The sequence below is a fragment of the Centroberyx gerrardi genome, chromosome 13 (genome assembly GCF_048128805.1).
Source record: "Centroberyx gerrardi isolate f3 chromosome 13, fCenGer3.hap1.cur.20231027, whole genome shotgun sequence".
Classification (NCBI taxonomy): Eukaryota; Metazoa; Chordata; class Actinopteri; order Beryciformes; family Berycidae; genus Centroberyx; species Centroberyx gerrardi.
The window spans coordinates 10,774,262-10,792,369 of record NC_136009.1 but is presented as its reverse complement, the minus strand read 5'-3'; the positions used below and the strand labels follow the sequence as shown (position 1 = coordinate 10,792,369).

Genomic DNA, 18,108 nt, shown 5'->3' with positions numbered 1-18,108 from the left:
AATAGTGTGTGTGAAGTGATCGATGAGTGTATAGTAGGCTGCCACTGGACAAAGGTACAGTATGTCATGTCTATTTTTTTGGGGGGGGGGAATATGTTCTTTGAAAATAGAGGAGGGCAGGCATTAAAAAGTGAGCTGTTTTTACCTCTAGAAATATACAAGTAACAGTTGTACCATTCATTTTCTGACTTAGCAGTCCCAGTAGTGAATAGTCATTGCTTTTTCCCCCCTTTATGTGAAAACAGCACATTTTAGATCCAACAGACCAGATGATTTGGCGTTTGAAGAAACAGAATTAACAGTGTTGAGAAAAAAGCAAGAGGTGTGCTAAAGTATTGTTGAAGCTTTCGAGGATGAATACTTTCAGCATTCTTTTTTTCCCTTTAAATTAGATTAAAGTGTTTCATTTGATAGCCAACAGCCACCAATCTGATTGTATTTTAACAGTTATGGCCCCATTACTGAGTGTACCTCTGACTCTCCTTCTCAATCACTTTCTCCAAATCCTCCTATAAACAAGGTAAGCAGCTGTTGTTTGTTCAGTGGGCCACAGTATCATTATTTGTCACTTTCTTATTTTAAAATTCACCTCTCATTCTCCTCTCTGTTCGCCCCATTAGGCTCGGTAGCCCCTGTCCTTCTTGTCAACAGCCACGATGGCGGTGTTGAACTGCTCCTTCGTGGCTCTTTCCGCCGCCCCTGCCACCGCTTTGCAGGATGACCTGGGCTGCCCCGAGGCCGCTGTGGCGTGCGGGATGAATATCTCCTGGGCGTTGGCCGACGCCACGGCCCGGGACCTGGATGATATGTGCCTGAGTGAGGAGGAGTACCTGGCCAAGTACCTGGGCCCCCCGAGGTCCCCCGTGTTCCTTCCGGTGTGCGTCACCTTCCTCACCATCTTCCTGGTGGGCGCCGTGGGTAACGCCCTGACCTGCGCCGTCATCGTGCGCTACAGGGTGATGCAGACGCCCACCAACTACTACCTGCTGAGCCTGGCGGCGTCCGACCTGCTGGTGCTGCTGCTGGGCATGCCGCTGGAGCTGTACGAGATGTGGCAGAACTACCCCTTCCTGCTGGGCGAGGGCGGCTGCTACTTCAAGACCTTCCTGTTCGAGACCGTCTGCTTCGCCTCCATCCTCAACGTCACGGCACTCAGCGTGGAGCGCTACGTGGCCGTGGTGCACCCGCTCAAGGTCAGGCGCGTGACCACGCGCGCCCACGCCAAGCGGGTCATCGCCACGCTGTGGGTGCTGTCCATGCTGTGCGCCGTGCCCAACACCAGTCTGCACGGGGTCATGGTGCTGCCTCCCAGGTTCGGACGGGAGTTCCCCCAGTCTGCCATGTGTGGTAGGTACAGAGCCAGAACCGGTTCTCCCTAGAGGCTCAGGGCCTCACGCATCCTTTAATGTATTTTTTATACTTTCAAACAAAAAAAATGTGTTACCGTTCTTATTGGAAACATTACGTGCCAGTGATCATAAAACCAATCAAAGAAAGTCTTAATTTTAAGCTCATGTCCCCACAAGTGGAGAGAGCCACATTCACCTTTGTATTTGTTACATTTTATTTTGATGTGCTGTATCATATAACAGGTAACAAACATACAATGCTTTATACACTACATTTTTACTCAGCTTTTATTGCTTGATGGGGGGTAGGATTTGTCTTAAAAGGGGGCCTCCACAGAAAATTTTGCCCAGGGCCTCCAGAAGTTTAGAGCCGGCCCTGGTGGGAACACACATGTATGGAGCTACATAATACCCATGATAGATCTGGGATCAACCATAGCCTATATACAGCTCTGTTTCAATACAGTCAATAAAAACCATAAAAATGATGCATAAAACCCACATTGTTACAGCGAATATTACATTTTGCTCAACGGTAATTACATCCTCCGCTGATCTCCATCCTCAGGTCTGGTCAAGCCCACCTGGATGTACAACCTGATCATCCTCATCACCACGCTGTTCTTCTTCCTGCTGCCCATGCTGATAATCACCGTTCTGTACCTGCTCATCGGCTTGCGGCTGCACAGGGAGAGGGTAATGAGGGTGGTGGAGGCCAGGTCAAGCTTTGGGCCGGAGAGCCTTTCCGACTCCAACAAGCAGAAGCAGCGGACGCGCCACCGGCAGGTCACCAAAATGCTGTGTAAGGTGTCATTTAAACGAAATTTTCCCCAAGTTGCTAATGAGCAGCAAGGTGAATTTAAATCGACCGTGCGTGTAAATGTGTGGATGAGCGTGTGCATGTGCATCTATGTGTGTGTGTGTGTGTACGAGCATGTATATACTGTGCCCATATGCCTCGTCTTTGTTCCTTTTTTCATCACACTGCAAAAAACGCCCATCTTAACAAGTCATTTAGTCTCATATTCAACCTTCAAATCTTTCATATTTGAAGGTCTTCGTAAAGCAAGAGAAAAATTGTGCCAATGAGGTGAGATAACTCCACTTGTTTCCAATGCAGCTTCACTTGTTTCAGGAGTTTTCTAGAAATGAGTGTCAATATCTTGAAACAAGTTGATTTGCATTGGGAACAAGTGAAATTATCTAACCCCATTGGCAGATTTTTTTTACTTATGTCAAGGAAAATTACGATTTTAGGACTCAATAATAGAATAAATGACTTGTTAAGATGCAGTGCAACCTATCAGTCTGTTTTCCCATCATTCATCTGTTCTGTGTCCTGGCTGTCAGGTGTGCTGGTGGTTGTGTTCGGCCTGTGCTGGGCTCCCTTCCATGTGGACCGCCTGATGTGGAGCTACATCGACACCTGGTCCGCGCAGCACCTCAAGATCTTCGAGCACGTGCACATCGTCTCCGGGGTGTGCTTCTACCTCAGCTCCGCCATCAACCCCATCCTGTACAACCTCATGTCCACCCGCTTCAGAGAGATGTTCAGGCACGTCACGTGTCACTCCGCCCCCTGTGGAGAGCCGGCCCTCCAGCGCTTGCAGATGACCCCACGCAGCACCGTGTGTGAGAAAACACACAACGACGGAAGCCCCATCTAACACTGAGATGGACTGAGGCTAATCCTAGACCCAAAACAAGATGAGACCTCTCAGAAAAAGCCTTGACTCTGGGTGAACAAAGACATTACGACAGAAATAATGTGATAACAACATTTTTATGCATGGGAAATGTAACTCTAAAGGAAACAATTACCATTTTGTGAATTAGGTGAATGTATTCATTGTATGTCTAATATGAAGCTTCATATTTCCAGCCTTTCTTATTTACTGCTGTACAGGTCAGAGCGCAAATACTAACATGCTTTCACAGCAGAGAATGGATGCACAGAGGCTCCAGTATAAAACCAAAGGCAGGAACATAGCTGACGTCCTCCAGTCTGAAAACACTGGGAATGAATAGGTTTCATCAGGAGCTGACAATAGGGACGGTCTTGACTGAAGAATAAACATGAGATCATGAATGTCTGTAAAGGCCTACAGTATTTATCACTTGTGAGAAAGTTAAATAATCATGTGCCTTCCAAGTATTTCAAATATGTTCTGAAAATACTTTAGGCATAATGTATTTAAAAGCCAATGCATAATACATGAGTCATAATGTAGTCCCTTGCATATGGCTTGGATAATTGTATTGTGCAATGCTATTATTTATAAATGCGGTAGGCTACAATAATAGGGATGTATCTATAAATAAGAATTCTATGAATTGATTTGAAACGTAATCAGCAAAATGTACATAATAACCTCGGGACCACATATTGCTCTCCTGACAGGAAAAGATTGTACAGGTTGATTATTGTTGTCATTGTGGCTGTTTTATGTAAATGTCTTACATTGTAAATGGTTTTGTAGACAGTTCTATAGAACACACCAGTATTTATCAGCAGCTCTTTTGCTAATGTACAGGATCTGATGTAGTTATACTTTCTGTTATTTAAAATAAGCATGTATGTGTATCTCAGTGTGTACCCTTGAAAGTATTACATATGATTATAAGGTTACTGTATTCCATGACGGTCCTTTTGTGCCATGCAGACCCAATGCTCCTGTTATTAGCTTAGCCCTGAAACATACATACTGTACCTCTCTGCTGCTGCACTCCTCCAGTGTTCATGCTGCCCAGGCTCACACAGCTTCCCTGACGGTGCGTTAGCTGCTGCCTGCAATGCCAATCATATATGATTAGAGAGACGAAGAAAGTATGCCATCCCAATAGCCGAAGCTTTCTAGTGTGCCATCTGATCACGACTTCGGGTGACAGGAGAAATTCTGTATTTGGTGATGATGCTGAGGGGGAGGAGAGGGAGGGAAGAGGAGGAGGAGAAGGAGGTGAAGTCACCAGGTCAAGATGCAATCAGGCTACACTTATGAAAGAGAATGGTTTTCTTAATTTGGATAAATGAAGGTAAAGAATAAAAGAGGAGAAGAAGCAGGAGGACAGACTGACGGAGAGACAGAGATGAGCAAATTGACTGATACTGACAGACGAGTGTTATCAGCGTGCCACATCAGCGCTGATGAAAAGCAATCTGCTCACAACTTCCATTACCATGACAGAATACAACATTTAGTCTGCGCCCAGCGGCTCCACAAATAGAGACTCATTTAAAAGGTTACATTATGATATTACCCACGTAATGGTTTTCAGTCATGAGCATGGTTATGATTACCACCCCTGACACAATAGAAAACAATCAGACAGTATCATTAAACTTCAAAGAATTATATGAGCAGGACGTGGGCTCTGCAAAATAAAAATAAAAATCAACCCAAATGAGAAATATGGTTTGTTTCATGTCTGACATTCACTCACAAAAATGAGAAGAAGAGAAATTTAGAAGCTGATATTGATTTTCAACATGTTCTGTTTTGGATAAAAATCCCAGGATTCACTTTGTCCCCTTCTTTTGGAAACAATACAAAGTAGATGTGAATCTCAATATGAATTATGAGCTTGCCAAGATTTTGGTCACACATCACAGCAAACCCAGCCAACACAGAAGTTCATGTAAATGATTTATATGCACCGCAATGACATGTTTTGACTCAGAAGATACTTTAACTGATGCTCCTGTTCAATAAGTGCAACAGTAAATTAAGCCGCAAATTATAAATCACCAACATTACAAGCAACGCATAAGTAAGGAATGTGAAGCTCAGAGCCAAAACTCTCAGAGCCAAAAAATATTGCAACCCTAGAATCATCATGTAAGACAAGTGCTAGGAAAGAAATGACAGAAATGACAGCAAATGAGCAGTAGAAGGGATTTTTTTTTTTTTTTTACTTCAAGATAAAAGCATATTAGACAGAGTAGAGGAAGAATATATGGGAGAGGGAGATGTGAGGTGCTTCCTAAACAGATGAGTTTCAGCCTACGGTAAGAATGGAGACTGACTGGAGTTGGAGAGTTGGTTTTCAATTCAATACAAACAGCCAGACACCCAACACCCTATAATACCCTAACCCAGCAGTGGAGTGGAGCATAACAACTGCTGAACTTGTGATATTTTACTTAGTAATAACATTTGATTGCATGCATACCTCCAGATAATCGCAAAAACAATGAAAACACTGATATTTGCAGCCCCAAATACCTATAGTCACCACCAATCTGTAAAAATCATTCTTCCAACACTATGGTGATATGGGTGCCCAGAATTGTACCTTTCAAAACATAATTTTTATCTTGAAGAGTCTCTGAAATCGAGGTTGAACACGAAGAAAATGAAAAATGATTCTGAAAAAAGCCTCAACACCAATGGGGACGACAGATTCCAAAGGCAGGCGAAAGCTGGACGCTGAGGAATGAATTTTCTTCTAAGATAACCTTGCCAGTGACTGAAAATGTTTTAAGAGAGTAAAACATTTGTTGAAGCTATTTTCTCCCCTTCAAGTACTGGAGTGTCAAGGTTACCAACATCCAGCAGAGCACCAAGTACAGTGAGCTCACATGTAGAGAAATGTACTTAAGACACCGCTGAATGTCAATGCAGGCAATGATTCAGCTAAAACCTAATTCAGAGGGTAAACACTGGTAGATATGAGGGATTGGCAGAGAGGGATATCAACAGCACAGTGACTCAGTTCTGCCGCTGCTTCGTCGTTTTCATTTTCTCCCTGTCATATCAGTCTTGGCGGGCGAGATTAGCTGTCCGCCCAATTCATACACAAGCTATTGCACAAAAGACAGGTAAATCCCAGGACACATGCATTGTGCTGTGACTGCACTCTCATGTCTATAGTCCTGTGCTCTTGCACTAATATGACTCATACAACTGCACAGGCAGGAGGCAGACTGTCCCCTGGAGAGTGGGGAAGTCATGGTTCACAGAATCCAACATCTCTGGGGTTTTTTTTTTTACATTTACCTGAGATAGTTCCAGTGCTAGCAGACTGGTAATGTGGGCACCAAACAAAGTTCACTGAGACAGACTTTATATTCTCTCAGTGAGAAAGGGCTCCAGTCCAAGCTGTATGATTAGTGTGCTGGCTGAAGTGCGGAGACACCATGTTAACATTAGATGAGCTATTTTCAGCAATGGCTGGCTGAATAGATTAATACCTAAAACTTAGCGACTGCCCATCAGAGCCAGCCAGTTCCCTCTGGCAGATTCCACATCTCCTCAACTGCAGCTGGTTAAACACTAAGCATGTCAGACGCCCTGCTGGCTCAGTGGGCTGAAGACCCTCAGTATGTCCGGGCAACACTGTGGGTTTGAATGTTCCTGTTACTCTCTGCTGCAAATAAAGCAGAAATGCCACCATCAAAAAGAAAAAAACATTTTAAAAAAAAAACGGCTGAGCTTGAAGATTTCCAGCAACATCTTATTTGAGTCTGTATTCAGTCTTTAGTGAAATATTGAATGTCTGCGCCTGTATGAAATAACTCTCTATATAAAACGTGACACATGTGTTTACAGTTGCACTGGAGGAAGAACATCTATATATGGGCATCTTTTCAGCTCGTACTCCCACACTGGAGATAATGAGGCTATTGTTGGACTGGTTTGGTTGGAAGAACCCATTCAAATAAGCCATACTGTATTGGAGACAGACCAGAGACCACTACCAACTGGACTCATGCTGTTAAGGAATTTTTACTTTTTTTCTTTTATGTGACAAGATTTGTAAGAATATAATTGGTTTTCCGCTGTGCAATATAGGACTAAAGGAGGCAATTAAAACATGGATGCTTTTATCGTTTACATACAGGGACTTTTTGGGATTGAGCAACAAAATCATAATAATTGTCTAAGAAACGTAGTTGAAAGTTGTAATTAGATGTTCTATGTTGGCGTGAACAGTCAGGTTTGCTGTTTGGTAAAGGCACACATGAGCTTGTCAATGATAAAAAGAGCAAAAGAATAAAAATGTATCTTAATTTAATATTAGAGCAGTGGTGCTCAGTCCTGGTCCTGGGGACAGAGAGCCCTGCTGGTATACAGCCATCTAATAGAGTCTGATTTAGACCTAGGAAGCCAGGCGGATGCAATGAAATACCTGGTGGAAGAGGAAACCAGCAGCAGGTCCTGAAAACCAGGAAACCACTGTACTAAAGGGTAATACAGTACATCACACTCTGACAATGCCATCCCCTGTAACTCCACCACAGGACTGCTTTGGCTAATTAGCACCAAAAAAGTACTATCTTGGGAGACATATCTCCTCCCTCTGGAATGAACTAACTTAACCAAAAAGCCTGGAACACAAAGTTTCATACTGTAATTTGTGAGATTTTGTAAAGCACATTGTCACCTGAAGGGATTGCTTTCATCCACTTATACTAAGGGTGCAGTTAATTATGTAAGGCAGAAACGGCCGGTGTTTCTCTGTGTAATTACTGCGCTCAATAAAACCACATTTGCAACTGTGACGTAATTTGCTCCTTGCAAAATAAGGGCAGAAACATACTATCATACTGTACATTTTTACCTTCTTGGGTCTCCTTCTTTGGATTAGAGGCTATATGGGTATATGGAAAAAACTAGGATTTATTGCATAGGATCAGTCTAATCCAAATTATATTTTGTCACCCTTTTGTTGATGGCATTATACAGGTATGGTGCAGAAATGTGTTTTAAAACCAATACAGTCCAATATAGTCTGTTCACTGAAGCAAAGGAAACACATTAAATGGTTCTGAATGCCACAGGTCTCACACAGTAGCTTGCACATGTCAAACGGAACTTTAAAAAAAAAGTGTGCCTATAATAAACTCTGAATAAAATTTAAGTCTAATGAAGTCTAAATGACTGTGGATGAGTATATTATTTTGAGAAAATACTGAGAAATACTTAAATGGAACAGTCTACTCTGTTAAAAGCAACCCTAACCCTTTTAAGCTATAAATAAAATACAGTGAAGTTTAAACATCTGGCATAAGTAAACAGTGATAGGTCATTGCTGAGAACAGTTAACTGGTATGAAAGGAGGGCGTAGTTTAGGAGTCTGAAAGCACAGCAAGTAATTGAAGACGACAAAATTACAAAGTCTAAGCATAGTGTTCAATTTAAAAAACATACAGTAATATAAAACGTATAAAAAAGGTCTGTCTACCATCCAAACAATCTCAACAATGTCATGCTTACAACCTAGGCACCATATAGACGACTATTATCATCCAAATGTAAAGTTTAGCTACCATAGTTCACTGTACAGTAAATTAACAGGAAACAACTTATGGTTTTGATAAACATAAACATGTCTGAACATTCAGTAACACCAATTGTCCCGGTCCTCCAGGCATTTATATACTGAATGCTTTTGTGAGAAGAAGGAGCAAAAGAAAACGGAAGAAAATCCGCAGCTAGAAAGGCTGTAGAAAACGTTTCCTGAGGCAGGATGTATGACATGCAGGGTGTCGGACTATTTTTTTTCCATCCTTCAGAACCTCTTCATACTTCAAAGGTTTTTGGGACAGTACTTTCTCTCAAACCCAGCCACATCAAACTTGCGAAGGCAGCCTTTGTAGTTCATGTAGCGGATCTTTCCAAAAACGGGTCTCTCTGCCCAGCCCTGGTCATGGACGCCGCATATAGACCACATACAACCTGGAGGAGGGGAAAGCAGTGGGGAGAGGATGCATTTGTGAGAAAAGTTAAGGTAAATCAGTGCAACCCTTACACGAATGAGATAAGAACAATTCAGCCTGTGACTTACCGACAAAACCATTAGGGTCCTGCCCGTCCAGCTCATAGCGGTCATTCAGGTAGAGGGCGATCGAGAGCGCCTCCTCCGGCGAAGACGTCCACTCCAGGATCTTTTTAGCCCAGTACATCCTCAAGAAACCATGCATCTTCCCCTCAGTGACCATCTGGTACTGATGGTGAGATAGTGGTAAGAAAGCTTGTTAATACTACTTTCAAACAACGCATAACAAAAATGTAAGCTACTATGTGATAAATAACCAGCTGGTTAAGATGCTTTGAATAAGAATAATTCAGTGAGGTCTGTTAGGTGTTTGAGTAAATGCGGCACCTGTGCTGCATTCCAGAGCTTGTCATGAGTCTTAGCTTTCTCTAGCTGGTCCTGTGTGTAGACGTACGGCCTGGGGTCTTTGGCGTGATCTTTCAAGGTCTTCTGTGCCCACTCATAAGCACCTGAACACCACACAGATCATAAAGCAGTGTTTTAAAAGGGACAGTCAATCACAAAACAAAGCTGATTTGGCTTTTGAGTTCATGAGTTTGAGTCATGTGAATGATGCCATGCAGAGGACACTCATCACAAACAGTAACCAATTTCATAAGATCTCAACTGACCCTCTATGCTGTCGTATTTCTTGTTGTAGAAGCAGAAGTTGTCGGTCAGCTCCCTGCGCACCACCAGCTCCTCGATGAAGGAGGAGGCGGACTCGCCTGTGTTCTTCCCACTGTGCCGAACCTGCAGCGTCACGCGCTGCGCTGACAAGTGGCCTGATGGGAGACGGAGCCAGGGAGAGACAGTTAGAAGGAAAGACGGTTAAAGAAGGTAGTGAAGGAGGCAGAGAGATGGAGAGGATAAAGGATGGAGATAGAGTGATGGGAGAGAGGAGGAAGTGGAGTGGAAGGAAATAATAAAGCACAGATAGCAGTGGTAAGTGGGAGCAAGAGGTGGTAAAGGAGTAAGTTGAGAAAAATTCGAACAGGGTTCCTACACATTCTGGATGAACAGATTCTACGTTTTTTTTCATGACTAACCAAGGTATTTCCATGGCAATTCATTAGGGATGGGACAATATGCTTATCTCACAATTCAATACAACCACGATATGATGTGATAAATAAAAGTTAAATGACAACAAAGTATGAATGTGCAGAATTGTGTTTATTTCTGAGCCACAAATCTTTCTAGCGATGGCATTGGCCTGCTAGTCATAAGTGCAAATAAGATAATTTCAATGGAAAGCTTGTGAAATTGTTTTGAGCATTTGCAGTATAAAATGTAGCTAATATTGCAATTTATTTTTCTGCCCCACAATACGTATTGTCACATTTTTGTATTGCGATATATTGAATTTTGATATATTGTCCCATCCCTACAGCTCATGTATTTTCCTGGTTTTCCATGACTGTGGGAATCCTGCTCACAGTAAGAAAACACTACTGAGACTAGGGCATTTTTTTTTTTCTACTGACCGAAGCGGATCCAGGGGGAGAGCTGGCTGAGGGCAGCAGAGTTTGGGTCATTGCGGTGGGTAGCAAAGTGTTTGAGGCGCAGATCGATGAAGGACTCCAGCATGGCCATCCCTGACCTGCTCCCAGGCTCAGCCCACTCCGCCTCTCCCACCGCTCTGTCCACCTGCAGCGACGCGAGAGCTTTGGCCCAATCCACCGGCTGTGAGGTGAAGACGAGAGAGAAGAGAAGAGAAAATCAGGTTGGGGGCAACAGCTGACAGTTATGAGCTGAAATACGCTCTGGTGTTACTAAGAAGTGCATACATCAAAGTGAAAGTCTGGGCTTTTCACCTTCAGCTCGTAGCTCATTAAGAGGCTAGCGACGGCTCAAACCTGTGGACGGCATATCAATCACACCGCTGCAGTGGAACCTCACGCCCCTGAGGCTCCGATATGTAGTTTTGGGAAGAGAAATTTAATTTTACTTTTGAACAGTCAGAAGAGTCTATGGCATATCTTCAGCCATCAATAAATAATGTGCCAAGAGAGGAGAGGAGACCACTGTTTGAAGGTTTGAAGCAGCTGTTTTGTTGTAGGCTCGCTGACAGCTCATTTCTCTAAATGTTTTTTCTTGTGCTGATCTAAGAAAACTAAAAACTAAAAATAGCACAACTTAAGCAGTGACTTGTGTTCATAGGAATCTCAGTGAGCCCGTCCCGTGTTATTAGAGCACTTACTTTGGCAGTTCTTGATGCTGTATATGGGTGTATGTCCACCAGAGGAAACTCAGTGAGGAACTCTGGCAGAAGCTTGGTAATCTTTCCCCTGATGGTCCTGGCAGCGTACTCCAGTTTATTGGATGCTACCCAGCAGGGCACAACATTATGGGCATCCACCTATGGAAGGCAAAGCAGATGTTTCATTAATGTGACAGATAAGGTGGTAATTGATTGCACACAAATAAAGGCAGTGGACATAAACAGAGGCATGTATGAGGTCAATGACATCCCCTGTCAGGCTTAAATGTAATTACTTTGGATTCAGAAAACACAAAGATGTGTAGAGATGTGATGAAGACAGCAAAAAAGACAGGGAAATGGGAGGAAGGCAGGAAGACTAAAACAAAAACCTCCCGTAGAAAGTAATAGGAATGCCCCGCATCCCGTCGACGCCTCTCCCCCTGCTCAAAACAAAATCACCTTTCTGAGTGCGAGTCTTTACCTGTATGAGGGGGATGTCCTCTGGAAGCCCCTTTTTGACATCCTCCAGCCACTGCAGCGGCTCTCTGAGAGGGGAGAAGTCTGTCACCACGGCCCCCAGACCGCGGTCTGACACAAAGCCGGGCAGCACCTCCCCCGCTGCACCATGGAGCAAGTGGAACTGGATGTCCAGGGTTTTACACTCCTGTTGGGTCGGGGGAGAAGGGCAAAGCTAAGCATCACAGACTAGGGTTTGGGTTCAACTGAGCCCATGTCTAGCTCACACATCAATGAGATAATGGCAAAGAAAATGGCTGTCATGTAAATATTTTTAGCAATGGCACTGGCTTCCTAGAATGTAAACAATTTAAAAATGTAATTACAAAGTGCAAGTAATGGAATTTCGATGGAGAGCGTGTGATGGGCAAGCCGTCTCATTTGTGATTATTACAGCAGAAGAAATGTAGCTAATATCGCGAATCATTTTTGTATTGTGATATTTATTTCGATATATCGTCCCATCCTTAGGTTTAAAGCCCAGTCATCTCCGATCTGTGAACCAGACTGAGTAAGGGAACATGGAAGAGGTGTGACTCTCTATAATGGAAACTGGAGCCTTTTTGTTCCTGAAAAAGCATGAGATCTGTACCTTTGCGACTTCTTCCAGACCCTTCAGCATGAAACTGTAATGTCGAAGAGTGGACAGCTCTGATTTGGGGACAACCAGGCAGACACAGATGTGCAGGGGCAGGTTCTCCGCCAAGGCAAGCTGCTGTGCACGGATCAGCGCCCAGTTATCTACAACACAGAGGGGAAACACACAGACACGTGTTGCCAATGCAGAAAATATAAGCCAAGAAAATTCCTCTCTGTGCTGCTGTTCAGATTTTTACCTTGAATTCTATGGTCCCTTAACATCCAGTACAGGACTCCCTCCGAGCCCTGCTTTATCTTTTGGGAGTCTGATATAAAACGAAGGCGCTTTTTATTGAATTTCATTTCCTTCTTCTCTGTCCTCTGCTGCACCACATGCTCCTGCAGCCAGCCATCTGCTCTCTCCTTCTTCTCCTCCTTCAGTGGAGCAAACTTCGGCTGCTTGGCACTTGGACCTTTGGCAGCAGTTGCCCTGCGTTTTCCCGCTGACATGGTGGTTTGGCTGAAGGATAACTCGGTGAGGGAGGTGAGTAGTAAACCGGGCCTCTGTTTGTTCTGGGTAACAAGCTTCAATGCGTGCCTTGGTACAGAAGAAAAGATGAGCCTTAAACTACTTCTGCGCCTCCAATAATTGACAAAAACATGCAAACATAAGAAGGAATTGGGGAGAAACACAATGCCCTACCGACAAACACAAGATAGATACGAGAGAAAAGCAAGTTACAACAGGACGACAAGCTAAGAGAAAAACACGTGAACTCCTCATAGTAACTGGCATTCATCTGGCGGCGTTACCTACCTCCTGAAAGTGCAATGCAACATACAGCGAGTAAAAGTCAAGCTGCTTGAATGAGATTAGCAAGGAAACTAGAGAGGAGCGATATATCCAACACACTGGTGATTTAGCAGTCCATCCAGAAACACTACACCCGCAGACCCTTACACAACCAGTTAACGTGTGCACGTGAGTGTTTGGGTTTTGTAACCCAGCGTTTATGTTGGATAACACTACATTTCCCACAATACAAATGAACACGCCTTCACTGAGCGTGCGCGGCGCCGTTTGCGCTGCGGAGGGGGGAGGATCCTCTCCCTCTGGGCTGCTAGCGTAGCATGTAAAGAGACGGCTAGCAAGCTTGCTAACAGGTAGAAGCGAAGTGCAGTGTTGCGTCTCAGCTCTCTTTTTAAGCCGTATTGTTTATTATATTTAAGATATGAGCAAAAGTGGGTTTACAGCAGGTCGGGGGAGAAAGCCAGTGGTGCCTGATAAGGTCGACATGTCACTAGGTAAGGCCCTCGATGCCTAACCAACCGGCTAACGTTACTACTACAGTGTAGCTAGCTACTAGTACTAACGGCATTAGTAAACTGGTTGGGAGATAATTTTAGCACCGATAGCCCACGGACATTCAGCAGCTAACTAGATCTCACTGGGATATTCCACCTGCCTGGTGTATTCTTAATGTTTTGCTCATGTGTCAACTTTAACAGATGACATCATTCGCTTGAACAAAAAAGAGCAACAATCACGGAGGAGGCAGGACACCGGGAACCGTCCACCAGTAATGAGGAAAGGTCGTTTAGCCCAAGGAAAGGTAGTTAACGTCACATCGAGGACTGGAGGACCCGTCCAAAGAGGTGCGCCCAAAAGCTTCTTCGTCTGTTTACTTTGTAACTTTTGTTAGACCCACGTTAACATTTTGTCTGTCAACACTGCCTACACATCTAATATAATGTCATATTTACCAGGGGGTGGTGTGTCCCGAGGAGGGGTAACTAAGCTGAGAAACAGAAGGGTCCCTCCCCCGGTAGGTCGACGACGGGGTCAAGGGGTCATCACGGGTCTGGCAGCCAGGCGGCCAGCTGCCCTGATGAAAGGCATCGGCTCTCTGAACAGAGCAGCAGTCAGCCAGGTACTGCAGGACATCCCACACACCAGGGCCTGTCACACTGATATTAGATATTGTCAGCTCATATTGGCCAAAATCTTAGTAGTGACCTGTTACGCCCTGCCTAGGGGAGACGTGAAAGGAGTGATCTTCCATCCCCGGTTCTCAAATGGCATGTTATTGGTGCTGGGAGAGCACAAGTATTCACTGTGCCGTTAAATGATATAGGAACGAAGAAATCAACACCAAGATTTTTCTTCAAAAGTCAAACTTTAGAGTGTCGCAAGGAAATGACATGCTATTGGAGATGGTCTATTTGCAAATATATCAGTAATTGTGAATTCTGCTTCATGCATTCTTGTATCCGATACGAGAGTCCTGTATTTGTAAAGACTTACTATTCACATGATTCATTCACTGGGTGCATTCTTTAACCCCTGGGCTCCCAACAGGACTGGTGGAACTGGGTCAGCACTAGTAGTGTTCAAAGAACAATCATTAGGAGTGAAATATTAAAGCGCATACACATATATTTAGAACTTTTTTTTTTTACTATGCTCAAAATAATTGATGGAGATGGAGCTTTTTGCCTCTTTAAAGAAATTGCTGCCCCTGTAAAACCTCCATGAGGAGACATTGCACGTTTATATAGCAAAACAACTACCTAACAATACCAAAACAATAAAGGTAAAACAAACTAACTTGCGGGCATTTTCAATACTTCAGGTGATGCAAACTAAAACGTTTTGTCAAGTCTGATTGACTCCACAGAGTGGACACCATCACAGGCTTTTTGTTTGGTTTCCACAAGGAGAGACAAGTGAAACTGGTATTGTAGTGTACACATGTATAGCTACTCCATTAAATAAACATTAACTTGGACAGTCATTGCCTGCCAGCTCCTACGAAATTTGTGAGAGGCAACCCATCTCTCATAAAGGGATTATTCTCTATCCGTTTCACCACACAGAACCATAAAATAGTCAGCGGATTACAGAGATACCTTGACTTGGAATCACAGTCTTCTCTCTCTGTTTATCTGTAGAAGCAGACAAGGGGAGAGAGCACACAAGAAATCATGCACAATCTTTCTGCCCTTTCTGCATTAAAGATCTTCCATTAAACGTCCCTTTCCAGAAAACAGGACAGAAAACCAGGCCCTTCATCCAACGCAGTGAAGCCCAGTACAGGAAGCCAGAGGTGCAGAGGCGGCCGTACAGGCAGGCGGACCTGCAGAGGGGCCAGAACGCAGCGCCAGTCAGGAGACCCTTTCAGCTGCGGCGGCGGTGAGAACTGAAAGTGTGAATGTGGTCTCATTATGATTCTTCACAAATAGGAAAAAAAACAGAACAAGTACAGGTGTTGCGAAGTCCCACGGTGGACCATAGGTGGTCGCGACAACCTATAGTTCTTTCTGAATACACGAAGAGGATTGTGGGAGTGCTGTGAAAATTCATAGCTAAGGTGTGAAGATTCATGGTTACGGTTAAATTTTTGCAGTAATAGAATTGTTACTTCCTGGATATTACCCAATAAAGAACAGAATTTTTCTTAAGTGATGTAAATCATGATGAGGTTTGATGGACCTGAATTTGCTGCTTAATGCCTGCATGGTTGAAGCTCATCATATGGCATTGGCACCCATAGTGCATTTTGATAGCTCTGCATTGATTACAAAGCTATATTCTCAATACAGCTCTACTGATTACAAAGCTATATTCTCAATGCAAATTTTTGTGTCCCACTCCTGCAGACCACTGCCACCCGTCCAACAGGCGCAGAGGGAAGCCCGCCAGGCGACGTTTCTCTTCCGTAGGGGACTCAAGGTACTTTATATTCATCAGAGGGCCTGTGTGACATCCTGTTGCCTGAGGGGGTTATTATGTGTTTCTAGAATAAGAAATTCTGCTTTGAATACTCCCATGCGCAAGTCTTGTCACCTGTCAGTTCCTCCATGTTCATATAATCTGTTTATCCGGGCTCTTTGTGACTTAAGCTATTTATAGAGCGAATCCTACTGTTAATATTCCCCTGTGTTTACTCTTCATTCCTCCGTGTTGCAGGTACACACCCAGGTGCAGAAGCCAAATCCGCGCTCCACCGCTCCAGTCAGAACTCGGCAGTGAGTTTTCTTAAGACGCTGAACGGTCTGTTTTGCCGTTAGTTGTTAAAACACCTGATGACCTGTATCAGTATTGATATATCTGTATGTATGAAGGAGATAAACATGTTGGGGAGGAGATCTATGCGAGGATGTGATGTGTGTTTATATCGTATAATAATACATCTTATCTATTTATCCACCAGGTGGCGTACCTCAACAAACAGCAGCGGAATCTTGACTGTTTCAATTGACAATCCCACAGCCAGAACACAGCCTGAGTAAGAATTGTCATTTGTGAAATAATCATTTGCATAAGCACACTGAGGGATTATTGTTGATTCATACTCTGACAGTATTGATTCATTCTCAGTAATATGTATGAGGAGTTTCACATGCTGTTGACCATGCCCTTCACATCACACATCACATGCAAGCCTCCAGACAAATTCAGATGAAATGATAAGTCTCTCTGTATTCTCCCTAGGCCTCCCACCGCTTGGTCCCTGCATCCCCCGGCTGCCAGCTCCGCCCCCGTCAAGATGGAAGTAGTGGAGAAGAAAACACCAAAAGGAGTGCCTCTCCAGTTTGACATCAACAGTGTTGGGAAACCGGTGAGAGCATTGCTACTTTAGATTTCTATACGGGTGAATACATGAGCGTAGGAGCATCATAATTCAAGTACTCGCATCCCCGAATCCTCTCACTAATGGCTCTTTCTCAGATATCTTTTTTATTACCAAACATCCAAACTTAATGCTCAAAGGTGAGTGAACAAAATGCGTAAACATGTCTCCGTCTTTTCTTTCTCAACAGCAGACGGCGATGACTTTGAATGAGCGATTCCGCATCCTGAAAGATCGGCGCGCCGCCACGGCACAGAGCAGTAAAGGCAGCCGATTTGTCACCGTGGGTTAGCCAGCGACAACAGGAGGAGGACAGTGATCGCCAGAAGCCCTTTTGCCCCGCTCAGACCCACATACTGAACCCCCACCTTTCTGATGGATGGAGTAGTGCTGACTAGTCTTGCGCTGACCCGCTGATTGACTTTACTTACGGGAGGGAGGCCGGCCGTGGGAGGAGTATGAGTACAAAGTGCACAACTACTCAACTATGAGAACTCCAGGGTGCAAGTGTTAATGGAAGACAGTGTTTGTTTTTTTTAAAATTTTCATTCATCATTATTGATATCATTGTACTCAGCTGTTTGTCTTGTATTGTGGAGATCCTGTGCTGGGAAGGAAAGTGCTCTTTATTCCCCCCTCTGGACTTGGAACTGTTGACACTATCATGACGACTGCTTGGATGAAGTTTTTCCTTTCCACAAAGAGGACTGCTGTGTAGTTGCTAGGGTAGCACGTATGTTCTCTCTACCTTTTTTGACATTTTTGAAAGTTGTTTTGTAATGTTTGTTCAAATAAACAAATGCCACACTGTTTTTCTCTTTCAACATGTACCTTCAAACCAGTCCGTAGATCATGGCTACTCTGGTGAGCATGCTTCAACATTTCTCTTGTTTTCTAATCACACAGTGCCATCTAGTGGTGAAACATGAGAACTGTGAGTGGGCGACAGAGAAAGGAGGCGCATGCCCAGAAAATGTCCAAATTCAATCCCATGTCAAGGGCAGTTTGAGGTTCCAGAGGTTGAAGGCTATTAAGGCAGTTTCCCCCTCATGAAATATTCCCACTG

General features: G+C 43.9%; 3 protein-coding genes across 3 annotated transcripts; 2 read left to right on the top strand and 1 right to left on the bottom strand.

Annotated features, from left to right (window-relative positions):
* Positions 1-656: 656 nt before the first annotated feature.
* LOC139926116 (neuromedin-U receptor 1-like) lies at positions 657-4,993 on the top strand. Its single transcript, XM_071917708.2, has 4 exons — positions 657-1,347; positions 1,918-2,151; positions 2,700-2,993; positions 4,950-4,993. The coding sequence occupies exons 1-4, from the start codon at positions 657-659 to the stop codon at positions 4,991-4,993; spliced, it is 1,263 nt and encodes a 420-aa protein (XP_071773809.2).
* A 2,998-nt stretch (positions 4,994-7,991) lies between these two features.
* cpdp (CPD photolyase) lies at positions 7,992-13,374 on the bottom strand. Its single transcript, XM_071917719.2, has 10 exons — positions 13,226-13,374; positions 12,666-13,006; positions 12,422-12,570; positions 11,795-11,977; positions 11,311-11,469; positions 10,595-10,793; positions 9,740-9,892; positions 9,456-9,577; positions 9,138-9,297; positions 7,992-9,028 (listed from the first exon to the last, which is right to left on the bottom strand). The coding sequence occupies exons 1-10, from the start codon at positions 13,246-13,248 to the stop codon at positions 8,880-8,882; spliced, it is 1,638 nt and encodes a 545-aa protein (XP_071773820.2). The 5' UTR covers positions 13,249-13,374; the 3' UTR covers positions 7,992-8,879.
* Positions 13,375-13,516: 142 nt separating this feature from the next.
* LOC139926101 (UAP56-interacting factor-like) lies at positions 13,517-17,854 on the top strand. The gene is made up of 9 exons (XM_071917687.2): positions 13,517-13,713; positions 13,918-14,064; positions 14,176-14,339; positions 15,453-15,601; positions 16,069-16,141; positions 16,379-16,437; positions 16,623-16,697; positions 16,904-17,030; positions 17,233-17,854. Exons 1-9 carry the CDS (start codon positions 13,641-13,643, stop codon positions 17,332-17,334), a joined length of 969 nt encoding a protein of 322 aa, XP_071773788.1. The 5' UTR covers positions 13,517-13,640; the 3' UTR covers positions 17,335-17,854.
* Positions 17,855-18,108: the final 254 nt, after the last annotated feature.

Coding starts and splice junctions, on each gene's coding strand:
- LOC139926116 (XM_071917708.2), top strand. CDS start 657: ATGGCGGTGTTGAACTGCTCCTTCGTGGCTCTTTCCGCCGCCCCTGCC. Junction 1,348..1,917: donor CCCCCAGTCTGCCATGTGTG/GTAGGTACAGAG, acceptor CTCCATCCTCAG/GTCTGGTCAAGCCCACCTGG. Junction 2,994..4,949: donor CACCGTGTGTGAGAAAACAC/ACAACGACGGAA, acceptor AGATTTTGGTCA/CACATCACAGCAAACCCAGC.
- cpdp (XM_071917719.2), bottom strand. CDS start 13,248: ATGTTGCATTGCACTTTCAGGAG. Junction 11,978..12,421: donor GTCTGGAAGAAGTCGCAAAG/GTACAGATCTCA, acceptor CCGACCCAACAG/GAGTGTAAAACCCTGGACAT. Junction 9,893..10,594: donor CTCCCCCTGGATCCGCTTCG/GTCAGTAGAAAA, acceptor GTCTCCCATCAG/GCCACTTGTCAGCGCAGCGC.
- LOC139926101 (XM_071917687.2), top strand. CDS start 13,641: ATGAGCAAAAGTGGGTTTACAGCAGGTCGGGGGAGAAAGCCAGTGGTG. Junction 14,340..15,452: donor ACAGAGCAGCAGTCAGCCAG/GTACTGCAGGAC, acceptor GTCCCTTTCCAG/AAAACAGGACAGAAAACCAG. Junction 17,031..17,232: donor TCAACAGTGTTGGGAAACCG/GTGAGAGCATTG, acceptor CTTTCTCAACAG/CAGACGGCGATGACTTTGAA.